The following is an 11,859-nucleotide window of genomic DNA, read 5'->3' on the forward strand; positions in this document are numbered from 1 at the left end:
AGGCTCTGAGACCTCGAGGCTGAGCCGCACCCGGGCTGGCCCCTCGGCTCCCGTCTCTGACCACCACATCGCGCCTCCGGGGACCCCGAGGGGCCCAGGGTGACCGCAGGCCCCGGGACCCCCACGGAGCCCGTGCGCGGCGCAGCAGCAGGAGGCGCCCGGGCCTCGGGAATCGAGTCAGAATCTGATCTTCTCAGGAAGGAGGCGGAAGCCTCCCGGGGGCAGGGCCTCCCCGCATCACAGCGCTGACGTGTTCCGATGGGCTCCTGACGGCCTGCGTCCCGACGACAACCAGGCAAGGTGCCCGGAGCCAGAGGCCTCTGCCATCGGCCCGGAGCACGTCCCGCCAGCTGGGTGGGCGCCGCACAGCCGAGGGCAGGGCCAGGGTCCTGCCGACAGGCGCCCCCCGCGACCACGCGCGGCAGAGCCCCGAGCCGCACCCACCGGGCAGCGGGCCCGCCCTAGGCGGGGGCCCAGATGGGCAGGGGGTGCGCCTCGGTGTTGAAGACGTAGGCGTCCAGGCTGAGCAGGTCCGGGTCGTCGGAGAAGAGCAGGTACAGGTACTTGAGGGTCTCCCCGAGGAAGAAGCTCTCCATCTTGTCCCTGGGCTGGGGGTTGCGGGCATCCTGGACGTTGCCGATGGACGAGTAGCCGCCCGTGGGGACCTGCGCGAGAGCCCGGGCTGCGGGGTCACGAGCGCGGGGCGGCCGGGCGGGGCGCCCTCCGAGCCCGCGCACCGCAGCCCGCCCGGGGGCCCGGCGGGGCTCCTCCCGAGGCGCCCTGGGGTGCCAGCAGCCCTCCCGTGACCAGGTGCAAAGTGCTGCGCGGGCCACATGGAGGACCCGTGAAGGACCCGCTCTGGGGCCTCGGGCCGCTGCAGGGACCCTCCCCACACGGGCCCGGCCCCCGGGTCCCGTGCACCCTGAACGGCGAGGCCGGGGACGCTGACCCTGGTGTACGCGTTGAAGCTCTGCAGGATCTCCCAGCCCCAGTCCTGGTACTTGCGCTCGCCCGTGAAGCGGTGCAGGTAGAAGAGGCTCTCGACCGTCTCGGGCCGCAGCAGGTTGTGCCTGTCAGCCGGCTGGGGAGGACGCGGGCTCAGGATTCGCCTCCCTGCGCCCCCTCGCTCCCCCCACCCCCAGCACCGCCCCGCCTCCCCCGCCAGCTCACCTTGACCTGCACGTCCTTCGCGGCCTTCTGGGAATGCAGGTTGAAGTGCGCGATTTCGGGGCTCAGCCCCGTCTCCATCTGACGGTTCATCTGGTAGCAGGTGTCCATGAGCGCCCGGGCCAGCTCCATGTGGTCGGCGGGCAGGCCGTGGTGGGCGCCCAGAGCCAGCGTCCCCGGCAGGAAGCACACCAGGTGGTCCTGAAACCAGCGGGTCTCCACCAGCACGGCCTCCACGGCGGGCCGGCGCCCCCTCCGCTCCCGCCCCGTGGGGACCCCAGGAGGCCTGCGGGCCCGCAGGGCTCGGACAGGGCGCTGAACCGCAGGCAGAGCCCCCGGGGCTCCACGCGGGCAGGGAGAAGCTGCCGGGAGGACCGCCCGCCTGACCCGGGGCTCCCCCACCCCCGCCCCAAGCGCCGATGGGGGGGCCGGGGCTGCAGGCGGGGCTGGGAGTGGGGGGCTGGGCCCCGGGGGCAGGGGAGGGGCCGTGGGGCCGGAGGGGCGCTGGCCCCCCACAGACCTTGGCTCCCCCTGCCGGCCCGGGACACCCCAGGCCCTGCAGCCCAAGGCCGCCCCGACAGCTCCTGCTCCGTGGCCAGAATTGCACGGCTCCCTCCACCGTCGGGCGTCAAGGGCAAGTTGGTGGGGGGGGGGGGGCGGGCGCCAAGGCCCCGCTGGACCAGGCTCCCGCTCACCATCTTGGCGCTGAAGTGGCCGTGGGCAAGCTCCCCCACGAAGGTGAGCTTCTGGGGCTCCGACCTGCCCAGGAGGTGCCTCCTGATCCCCTCCACGGCTTCCAGGTAGTCGTCCCGCAGCCTGTGCAGACAGCAGGGCCCTGTGCTCAGGCCGGGCGGCTGCACGGCCCCAGCCTCCCGGGGACGGGGCACAGCCGGAGCTGCTGTGTGTGTTCCAGGGGCCGCCAGGCCTGGCTTGCCCCCCAGGGGCCCCGCCTCCATCAGCCCCCAGGGCCCCCCAGACCAGCCCGGGCAGAGCCCGGGACCCTTCACGCCCACCCCGGTTCTTGAGCCCACCCCGCGGGCTCCCAGGGGCACAACCCTCGTGTCTCCCCGGGCGTCGGCCTGGGGCTGCCCCGCCCCCAAGTCGGGGTCACGGTCACCCCGGGGCGGAGCCAGCACCCTCGCGAGGGCTCGTCTGCCTGTTCCAGGCCGGACCGTGAGCTGCCGCGCTGCTTCCCGGGACAGCGTGCGGGCTGAGCGGCAGGGTGCTGAGCAGAGGAGGCCCGGACCTTCCCGGCTGCCCTCCCTCCGCCGGGGGCCGGGCCCCGAGGAAGAGCCGGGCCCGCCTGGCGCGGACCACGCGCCGCCCCCGGGGTCCGGCCAGGCCCTGCCTCTGCACGCAGCCCGTGGGGAGAGAGGCCTCCCACGGAGGCGCCGAGGCCCGGCCTGGGGCGGCCGCCGTGCCCTGCCCGAGCGCTGGGGCCCCGAGGCAGAGGAGCGGGCCTCACTGCGTCTCCGTCTTCCCGCCCTGGATCCACTGCTTCAGCAGGTACTCGTAGTAGCTGTCGGCCCTGGCGCCCAAGGTGAACACGCCCAGGTGGGTGAAGAGCCCGCTGTTGGTGTTGATGAACATGGGCACCAGCCCGTCCTTCTTGCCAGACAGGGAGTGCACGTGCCTCGCCACCTGCTCCACCGCCTCCTGTGGACACCAGGGGGTGCGGGTGAGCGGCTCCGCCCCGCCACTCCGGGGGGTTTCGGAGAAGCGGCCGCACCGCATGGCGCCCAGGTCTGCGGCCACCCACAGACGCGGCTGCCTCGCTGGGCCGCGGAGGCCGCGGGCCCTGCCGACGGGGCTGCCCGGGTCCCGGGGACAGCCTCCAGCCCCAGTGCAGGGGCAGTGTCTGCCTGGGTCCTGAGAGATGTCACAGGAGCACGTTGCCGAGACCCTGGGTGAGGGTTTGCCAACAACACGGAAAACACCAACGCTTCAGTCCAGTAACGGGCAGGGGACCGGGACCCACACCTGTACACAGAGGACACGCACACGCCGACCGCTCACACGCGGCGCTCTGCAAATGGTCAGTGAAGGCGCGTGCAACTCGAGCCGGCTCACCCTGCACCAGGCGGTACGCGTTTGGTCTGTGCTGCGGCAAGATGCACCCTTTGCAGGGCAGGACCAGGGCAGGAAGCCCGTTGCTCGTGTCCCTGGCGGCAAATAGGTCAAGGCCCGTGTGACGGAGGGAGGAGGAGAGACTGTTGCCCAGGAAAAGGAAGACCAGTGACAAGGCCGCAGCTGCAGAGCAGGGAGCCCGGGGGGCAGACAGACAGCCACTGCCATCTGACGGGAGAGCCCCACGAGGAGGAACCGTCAGGGCAAAGCCTCGTGCAGCCGCCTAGGGCTGAGCAGCGACCAGGCGAGGCGCCAAGAGTGCCAGGCATCTTCCTAAAAGCAGATGACGGTGACAGCAGCAAACACGGGAGAACACGCAGCGTGCACGGGAGAGGCCAGGCTCTCTAATTAGACCCCACACCAACCTCAAGAAAAGCAAAGCCGATGAAACACATCAACGTGGAGAAAAGCCACACGGTGAGAATTGGTCCACAGGGGCCCGGGTGACTGTGACGGTGACTGCTGAGGACTCAGGCAGCGGGGAGCAAGACAGCAGTTACATCCACGGACAGGTCTGCACTGACCACGCACCAGGGCAGACGTGTGCACGGCGCCCACCCCGGGAGCCCCCCGCGGGGACGACCACCAGGTTGTCAGCACAGAATTGGCCACGGAAACCCGGCCTCTCAACACATCCCGCAGCACGTGACCGTGACAGGACCACCCGCACGAGGGCACAGGCGGGCCCCAGGACAACCGTGGGGGGAACCGGGGCCCCGCAGAGCGCTGCACGACAGGCCGTCCGCCGGCAGCGCCCTAGGGACGGGGCACGAGCAAGGACGGGCCGGGCACAGGACCCTCCGAGTCGATGCCTTTCCTGCCCGCGCGCCTGGTACCACAAGACGCTGCCGTCCTCCAAGAAAAAATGGGGACAGTCCCCCAAACAACATCGTCTCTTGGCCCAGCCCACCGGCCACGCAAACTGCACCCGCTGCGACGAGCGGAGGCAGCTCCCGCGACAAACCCGCTCCAGCCAGAAACGCAGCCCCTCCGTACCCGAAACTTCTTGTTGCCCGTGAGACGGGACAGCTCTCGGAACTCCAGCTGAATGCTTGTCACCTCGGCCACCGTGCTGTCGGAGGTCCATCGGGGCGGGTGAGCAACCCCAGTGCCGATGTTGACGTCGGAGTACGGAATCTTCGAGGGTGTTTGGAACGCAGGCATCAAGCGATTTCCAAAGTCCTCCTGACACGACAAGCGAGGAGTCACTCACTGCTGCCCCCCAGCGGCCCTGTCTCCACATCACACGCTGGCCCGTCACCCGTTTTCATCCAATTGAGTGGAAAAGCATGAGCTTGGGGCCTCCCGGGGCCCCAGCACCCAACGGCGGCAGACACCGAGCTGGACCCCAGCAGCTCGGGAAGGTTCTCCCGCAGGCGCCGACACGCACGTGTGCGGGGACCGGCTCGTGTGCGTCGATCGGAGCCGGGAGGTGGGAGCAAACGCCCGCCCCGGACCCCACGAGCCGAGCACGACTGTGGAGCGCTGGACACTCACGGCCTTCTCCAGGAAGAGGTCGTCCCCCGACAGGTGGAAGGCGCTCAGGAGCCCCCCCAGGATCCGGATCGTGCTCTCAAACAGATTGACGTCCACGTTTTTCTGAAACCACAGCTTCTCGGACACCCACTCCCTGGCCTCTGCAAATTCTGACACACGAGACAGCAGCGGTACAGGACGCGTTGAGAGCCCCAGCGGGACACGCGCGCGGCCCTTGGAGAGAGAGCTCTGTCCCTGCGGGGCCTCGCTGTCACGTCCTGGCGCCAAATACGTGGGGCGGGGGGGGCGGAACGCAGCTGGGCACAGCCTGGCCGCTTAGGACAAATGCTGGACCACCCAAGGCCACGACACAAAGGAGCACCGCAGAGCGAGTGGGGGGCGGGCAGCCTTCAGCCCAATCCCCAGACTGAACACCGGTGTTGACGTCACCAGCGCAGAAACCCGAGACACAGCCCCCCAACGAGTGGACAGCAGGGGACAGAGGAACCGCCCCCGGTCCCCAGCACGTCCACCCCGGCACCCAGGACGAGGGCAAACGCGGCCCCAGAAGGACCCGGGAAGCTGTCTGGCTGCCTGCCTGCCGAGGGGCACCCGCGGGAACCCGGCCGCGCGCCAGGCGTGAGCGGGTACCTTTCTTCAGGCCCAGAATCCACATGGTGTCCAAGGAGTCGATCAGCGTGAGGCCGAGGCCGAACCACTCGGCGAAGGACCGCGACACGGGCTTCAGCTCGTCGTGGCCCCAGGCAAACTTGTGGTACCCGGCCCACGCGTGGCGGAAGGCCTCCACCACGGCCTGCTGGCGCTTGTTCTGCTGGGCTGGGAGGAGGGAAGCGGGCCATGGGGATGCCTCCGAGGGCCCCAGGAGGGGGTGCGGCCGAGGAGCACCAGCGGGGGACAGGAGGCGGTGCTGCAGGACCGACGCTCAGAGCCACGCCCGCTGCCCGGCCCGCTGCCCTCCTGCCCTCGCGACCCTCAGGGCAGGGGACACTCAGCGGGCAAAGGCAGCCGAGGCCACAGAACCAGTGCTGCTGCCTGCGCCGTCTGGGCTTGGGGACGCAACGTAGGACGGGCGCCGGGGACAGGACACCTCATCTCCCAGTGCCCACCCCCGGCTCCATCAGCTCCGGGCGCTTCCGCAGGGGACGCGAAAGGCTACCAGCACCGCCAAGGCCGCGAGGAACCCTCCCGGGGCGCCCTCTCAAGACGACGTGCACGCGGGCGACCATGCGGGGGTCGTGTGCGGCCACAGCTGCCCCCACGGCCCCTTCACGTGTCCCAGGCCCGCTCGTGCCGATACCCACAGCCACGCGCCCATTCCCGATGCCCCACGGGGCCAGGCCGTGCAGCGCTCACAGGGCGCCAGCCCTGCCGGCCCCCACCCACCGGGGCCGGAGGCAGGGATCCCGCGAGCTTGCCCAGAGCTGTCGGCCCGGGGTCACCATGAGGGCCAGCTGTGTGCCCACAGGCCTCGGACCCAGGACCCCGCCCCCCGGTCACCGGCCCAGAAACGCGCCTCCTCTGGCGTGTGCCTCCCGTGGCTGCAGGGCTCGGCCCGGGCCGCCAGGCCGCCCAGGAGCCACTGTCGTCACCAGAGCTCTAAGGGCCCGACCCGAGGACCGGGGCCCGCGGGGTGTCCGAGGGAGAGCGGCACGGGGCACGGCGGCGGGAGCCGCCCCCTCGCCCGATGCTCCTCTGTGCCCCCTCGCCGCCAACGCCCGAAGGCCCAGGCGAGGCCCCGGGGCCCGGGTGCGAGCTCACCTGGATCCTGTGGGATCCTCGCAGCCTGCGGGGAAGGCTTGGGGGCGCCCTCTGCCTTCCTCGAGGGGCCTTGGGTGCCCTGCTCCGGCTCTGTCGCGGCTCCTCTCCAGCTGGAGGGGATGGACGAGGAGGAGCGCTCAGAGCCGGAGCACAGGCGCGGGGCGCTGCGGGTTGGTCGGCTCAGACCCCAGGCGGGAGCGCCACCCGCAGGCAGCCGCCTCAAGGGTAAGCCCTCCTCCGCTGCTTCCCCCCCCCGCACCTCCCCCCCCCGCTTTTCGGAGAAGAGCTGCCCCAGAGAAGGGCCTGGTCTCCCACGCTCAGACCCCCGCCCGCTCCTGGTACCTGGTTCTCTGCGCGGCGCCTTCCCAGCCAGCGCCGCCCGCTCCCGCCCCCCGGGCCGCCGCATCCTGCCTCCTGTCCTTGGCGTCGCTCTCGGGGGCTCTCATCTGCAGCTTGGGGGGTCCCCGGCGGAAATGCCCCTGAGGCCTCTGCGCAAACACAGGAGTCACGCGTGAAGCGACTCAACTGCTGGTTCTCTTGCAGCTGGAACCTGCCTCCGGCTCAGGGCCGGCCCCACGCTGCAGGTGGACCCCGAGAGGCTGTCCCTTCCCAGAGGAGGCCGCGTCCACCTTCCCGCGGAACAAAGAAGCGGAGGAAAGAACGCCCACCGGCTCTTTCGCCCGCAGCCCCTCCAGGAAGACAGGTTGTGGGCAGCCCCCCGCCCCCATCCCGCCAGCAGCCCTGCAGCGGGGAGGCTGGCAGGCAGCCGGCCCGGGGACTCTCCCTGGGGAGCCTTAGCAGTGCTGGGCGTCCCCAGCTGCACAGCACCCGGGTTCTCGGGGCCACCCCCTGGAGCCCCCTCCCGCCCTCTGCAGGGGACCTTCCCAGGCTCTGTGGTGGCCCCCCACCCTCTGGGCCCCACACCCCCTACTCCCCGCCCACCTGCCCAGCGCCCCGTAAGGGCGGCGGGGGGGGGGGTGCGGGGCAGGACTAGGAGGACACGCACCCCGCACCCGAGCAGCCCCAAGCCCATCTCCCAGACCCAACCCTGCCACTCGGGGGCCCTGGCAACTCGGTGGGGGCAGGTCCACACGGAGCACCTGCCTGAGTGCCCCCGGCCGGCAGCTCCCGGGGACAGGGGACCCGTCTCCTTCACACCTACCAGGAGCCCGCCCAGCAGACCTGCAAAGAGGAGGAAGGAGAGAGGCCCCTCCTCCCCTCCCCACGAATCCTTCGTCCAACCCGCCCACCGCGAGACGCCTGAGGCTCAACCCTCACATGCGGGCTGAGGATCAGACCCCTCCCCGTCCGTCTGCAACGGCACCCGCTGTTCTCCAGGGCTTCTGGAAAGGACCCGGCCACAGCCCCACGTAGCGCTGAGTCACAGTACCTGCGGTGGGCCCCCCGGGACGGTTTCCGGCTTCGCCTCTGCTTTCCGAGGAGCTGGCAGGATGGGTGGGTTTGCTGGTCTCACGTTCAGTCCTTCCGACGACCTGCCCTCCAGGGCTGAGCAAGAGAACCTAGGTCACCCGAGACAGGCCGCCAGGCCTGGAGGAGAGCGGGGCGGGCGGCTGAGCACCACACGCCCGGCCTGACTCCTGCACGAGGACGAGGACGCAGCGGAACCACCGGAAAGCAGGTGCCGGGAGCCGAGAACGGCCGAGGGAACCCCACCTTCTCTAGAGCCTCCGGGGTTCGGCCCTTCTCCCCGCCCACAGCCCGGCTCCCCGCCACCGTCTCCACCTCGGGGCACGGAGGGAGCTCCCCACAGAGGCGCTTGGCTGTCCTCCTCAGAGAAGCAAGCTCAGGGCCGTGCAGACGGGGCCTCTCCAGCCACACCGGCCCGGCCCCGGCCTTCCCGAACACCCGGTGGCCCGTGGTAGAGACGCAGGAACGCGGTGACACCGAGTGTCCGACCTCGGGACCGGACCCTCCCTGCCCGGAGCCGGGCCGCGAGGCCAGCCCTTGCCCGGGCCCTTGGGAACAGCACACAGCCTCTGAGCCACGGCCACCCTCCGGCCGGGGGGCTGGTATGGAAACCCCCGATGCTTCTCCTCGCTGCCTCCTCCTGCCCATCGGCTGCGGCCCCTGCCTCCTGCCGCTGCAGGACGGCCGCTGCCCCTGTCTTGTCCCCCTCCGTGACCACACGCCTCCCTTCAGGCCGCCCGCAGCAGCTGGTACCTTTCCACTCCTCAGCCAGGCTGACGAAGGACAGGAGGCCGCAGAGCGCGAGAAACGCCAGCAGGAGGAGAATCACGTTCCGCTGTAACCTCGACAGCTGCTTCCATTGCTACGAGAGGGACGGGCGAGCACGCGTGTCACCGAAAATGGCCCAACTGGAGCCCTCTCCCCGTGCTCCAGACTCTGCCGGGACGCCGAGAGATTCAGAAGCCCCGCTGTTTCCGAGCCGCGGCCAGTTCCCTCTCTGCAGGGGTCCCAGGCTGCCGGGACCCCGCAGGTGACACGTCACCCTGGTCCGCGTAGGAGAGGACGGAAAACGTGCCCTGAAAGCGTCAGGCCCCGTGCGTGGCCCGTGGAGGAGGACCGGCCTCCCGAGCGTCCTGGCCCAGGCCCCGTCCGGGCCTTGCCCCTGCTCGGATGCGCTGGGCCCAGGCCCGCAGCCCAGGACCAGCGTGCAGCAAGGACCGTCGGCTCGTACCCCATCGCCCCTTTGGTATGGATAAGATCCTTGACTGGCATCCTGACTCCTTGCCGGTCAGCTTTAGAACAAACGGAAGGGAAATGACTGACTGGTTGGCCCTGTGTAGTTGGCCATGGGACACTCCCGGCCCCCCAGGCCTGGTGATGGGACCTCAGTGAGCTCAGCAGACACCTTTTATTGCAGCGATGTCACGTTCAACTTTCAGGACTTCAGTCTGGGACCAGAGATGTGAAGGCAACTTAAGAAGCAGAGGGACTTGGGGACAAGGCATTAAGAGTTTTGTTTCTCCTCAAATATTCTGAGACAACGGGAATCAGAAATTACAGAATGAAGGTGGGGGAGATCATGTTAGGCTGGGGGGGGGGGGTTGGTGTCCCATCAGTAGCGCGACAAAACCCTCTTATTCCGGGCAAAAAAGCAGCCCTCCGGACGTACACCTGAGTCCAAGGAGGACGTCCTCCGAAGGTTTTAAGCGGAGACCAGGGCGATGTGTCTCTAAGGGAAGTGGGTTTGAGAAGATAGTTTATGAGCGTCGCAGCTCTAGAGGCCAGCTGGAGCAGGCACGGACAGACGCCATTCAGGACGTGACCAGCGGACAGAGAAAGCATCAGCCAGCTGATGTTAGAGACCAGGGGGAAAGGGCATCAAATTAAAACCGACATCCCGTCTGGCCGGAAAACCAAAATCCCACTGAGGGCCTTATTCCTAGGCGCGCACACACGCACAGCGATGCCAAGGGTGTCACTGAAACACCAGCTAAAGTCGGCGTGACCTCACTCCCCAGGCAAGGGACAGACAGGGACACACGGGCGTCTCGGCCGGGCACTGCTGCCAAGTCCAGGGTCCCGTCCAAGGCTCTTCTGCCAAAGACCACACAAACAAGCGTGGTCATCGGGTGGCTTTACGACTCCCCGCCACCACAGAGAGTCACACCGCGGGGGACTCGGGGCTGGTCAGGAGGAGGATGCCAGGAGGAACCCATACAGGATTTGAGCGCTGCCCGGGAGGTGTGGGGGAGGTTCTGCTCCAGACAGGCCGCCGGCAGAAGGCGGGGTAGTTCTTCGACGGGGTCCTCGGCGGCGGGTGGCAGAATGGTCTCGGCTGCGGCTGTCGGAGCTCAGGCCAGGGTGAGGTCCCTGCCTCATCCCTCGTCGTGCCCTGGGACCACCCGCCACACGCCCCATCGGCCCCGTCGCCGGGAACAGCGCAGCCGCCGTCCGTCCTCGGCCGCCCCTCCCCGCGGCGCGGGGGCGCCTCACCCGCCAGAACCAGCAGCCGCAGCAGCCGCCGCCGTCGGGGCTCCGGCCCAGACCCGACGCCAGTGCCCCGAAGCCCCCACGCGGCGCGAGCCACCAGTCCCTGACAGCGGGCGGCCCTGGCGCCTCAGGAGGCCAGGCTCCCGGCCTCGCCCAGCGCTCAGCCGGCCCGACGCCGCGGGCGGCCCCCGCAGCGCCTAGACCGCCCGCCTTGGAGGGCGCGGCGCGCCTGCGCGGGAGCGGGACCCGAGCCGCGGTCTTCTGCGCCTGCGCCGGACCTTGCCCAGCTCGGCCGTGGCCATGGCAACAGGAGGAGCCTGCATCCGCTCCTGCGGGTCTCCGGGCGCTTCTGGAATGGAGCCCTTCTGCGCCCCCCGCCCGACTGCCCCAAGGCCTGCGGGCCGTGGGCTGCGGCCGGACCTTCTCGATGGCGCTGACCCCAGGCAGATGTCCACCGCTCCGCCACGTCTCCAGGGAGCCTCTGTGCTCCACCCCAGGTCTTGACTCTGCCCCCCCCCCCCCGCCACCACCAACCAGGTGATTTGACACAGGTGCCTGGCTGTCAGGCGAGGGGCCGGGCTCCGTGAGAGGACAGAGGTCCCATGCAGAGTCAGAGTCAGGCCAGCTCTTGGGGTCTTTTTTTTTTTTTTTAAATAGTTGATTTACAATGTTCTGTCAATTGCTGCTGCTCAGCAAGGTAACCCAGTCACACACACACACACACAGACATATATATATATATATATATATATATATATATATATATATATATATATAATTTCATGTTCTTTTTCTCATGTTATCTTTCGTCATGTTCTATCACAAGCGATTGGATGTAGTTCCCTGTACTACACAGCAAGGCTCTTGGGGTCTTGATCCACTGGGCCTACCAAAATTAAAGGGGAACCTCATTAAAATGGAGTCGGGGGCGCTCTCACACCCTAGTCGCAGCCTCAGTTGCAGACCCCACCAAGGGTTACCACTTACTCAGCAGGAGGAAAAATTTCTCTCTCCGGCGACAGCAGCCCAGCCAATGAGAGCGGGTCACAGCGCAGCCAATGCAAGCCCACTAGTTTGCAACTCCCAGTCCCCTCCTGTGGACTCCGTTTAGAAAAGACCCCTCCCAACTCCCCCTCCCGCTGCCAACGAGTTTTTCTGTTCCCTGCACTTGCTTGTGGTTTGCACTTGGTTGCTTCCCCTGAATTCCACTGCTTTACTGTTCCCGAATTCAACCCACTTTGCTGGCAAAACAACAGTTTTCTTGTTTCAGGTCAACAATTACAAGCTACGACGGAAGAATCATGGCAGGAAAGAATCACCCATCAGGCGCCAACAGGAGAAGACCTGCAATGCAGCGCCCACAGACAGGAGTCAGCTCCCAGGCTAGGAGTC

General features: G+C 68.3%; 1 protein-coding gene across 1 annotated transcript; it reads right to left on the bottom strand.

Annotated features, from left to right (window-relative positions):
- Positions 1 to 443: 443 nt before the first annotated feature.
- LOC125120571 (endoplasmic reticulum mannosyl-oligosaccharide 1,2-alpha-mannosidase-like) lies at positions 444 to 8,858 on the bottom strand. The gene is made up of 12 exons (XM_047769031.1): positions 8,731 to 8,858; positions 7,940 to 8,055; positions 6,892 to 7,037; positions 6,550 to 6,659; positions 5,422 to 5,607; positions 4,792 to 4,940; positions 4,291 to 4,479; positions 2,633 to 2,823; positions 1,863 to 1,983; positions 1,171 to 1,368; positions 950 to 1,081; positions 444 to 665 (listed from the first exon to the last, which is right to left on the bottom strand). Exons 3-12 carry the CDS (start codon positions 6,993 to 6,995, stop codon positions 462 to 464), a joined length of 1,584 nt encoding a protein of 527 aa, XP_047624987.1. The 5' UTR covers positions 6,996 to 7,037; positions 7,940 to 8,055; positions 8,731 to 8,858; the 3' UTR covers positions 444 to 461.
- Between the last annotated feature and the right edge of the window lie 3,001 nt (positions 8,859 to 11,859).

The sequence above is a fragment of the Phacochoerus africanus genome, chromosome 2, assembly GCF_016906955.1.
Source record: "Phacochoerus africanus isolate WHEZ1 chromosome 2, ROS_Pafr_v1, whole genome shotgun sequence".
Classification (NCBI taxonomy): Eukaryota; Metazoa; Chordata; class Mammalia; order Artiodactyla; family Suidae; genus Phacochoerus; species Phacochoerus africanus.

What these genes read in the sequence shown, in the direction of transcription:
- LOC125120571 (XM_047769031.1), bottom strand. Translation starts at nt 6,995, where the DNA reads ATGAGAGCCCCCGAGAGCGACGCCAAGGACAGGAGGCAGGATGCGGCG. An exon ending in CGGGCAACAAGAAGTTTCGG is followed by an intron (nt 2,824 to 4,290) that starts GTACGGAGGGGC and finishes TGGTGTCCACAG; the next exon opens with GAGGCGGTGGAGCAGGTGGC. An exon ending in GCCACTTCAGCGCCAAGATG is followed by an intron (nt 1,369 to 1,862) that starts GTGAGCGGGAGC and finishes CGCTGGTTTCAG; the next exon opens with GACCACCTGGTGTGCTTCCT.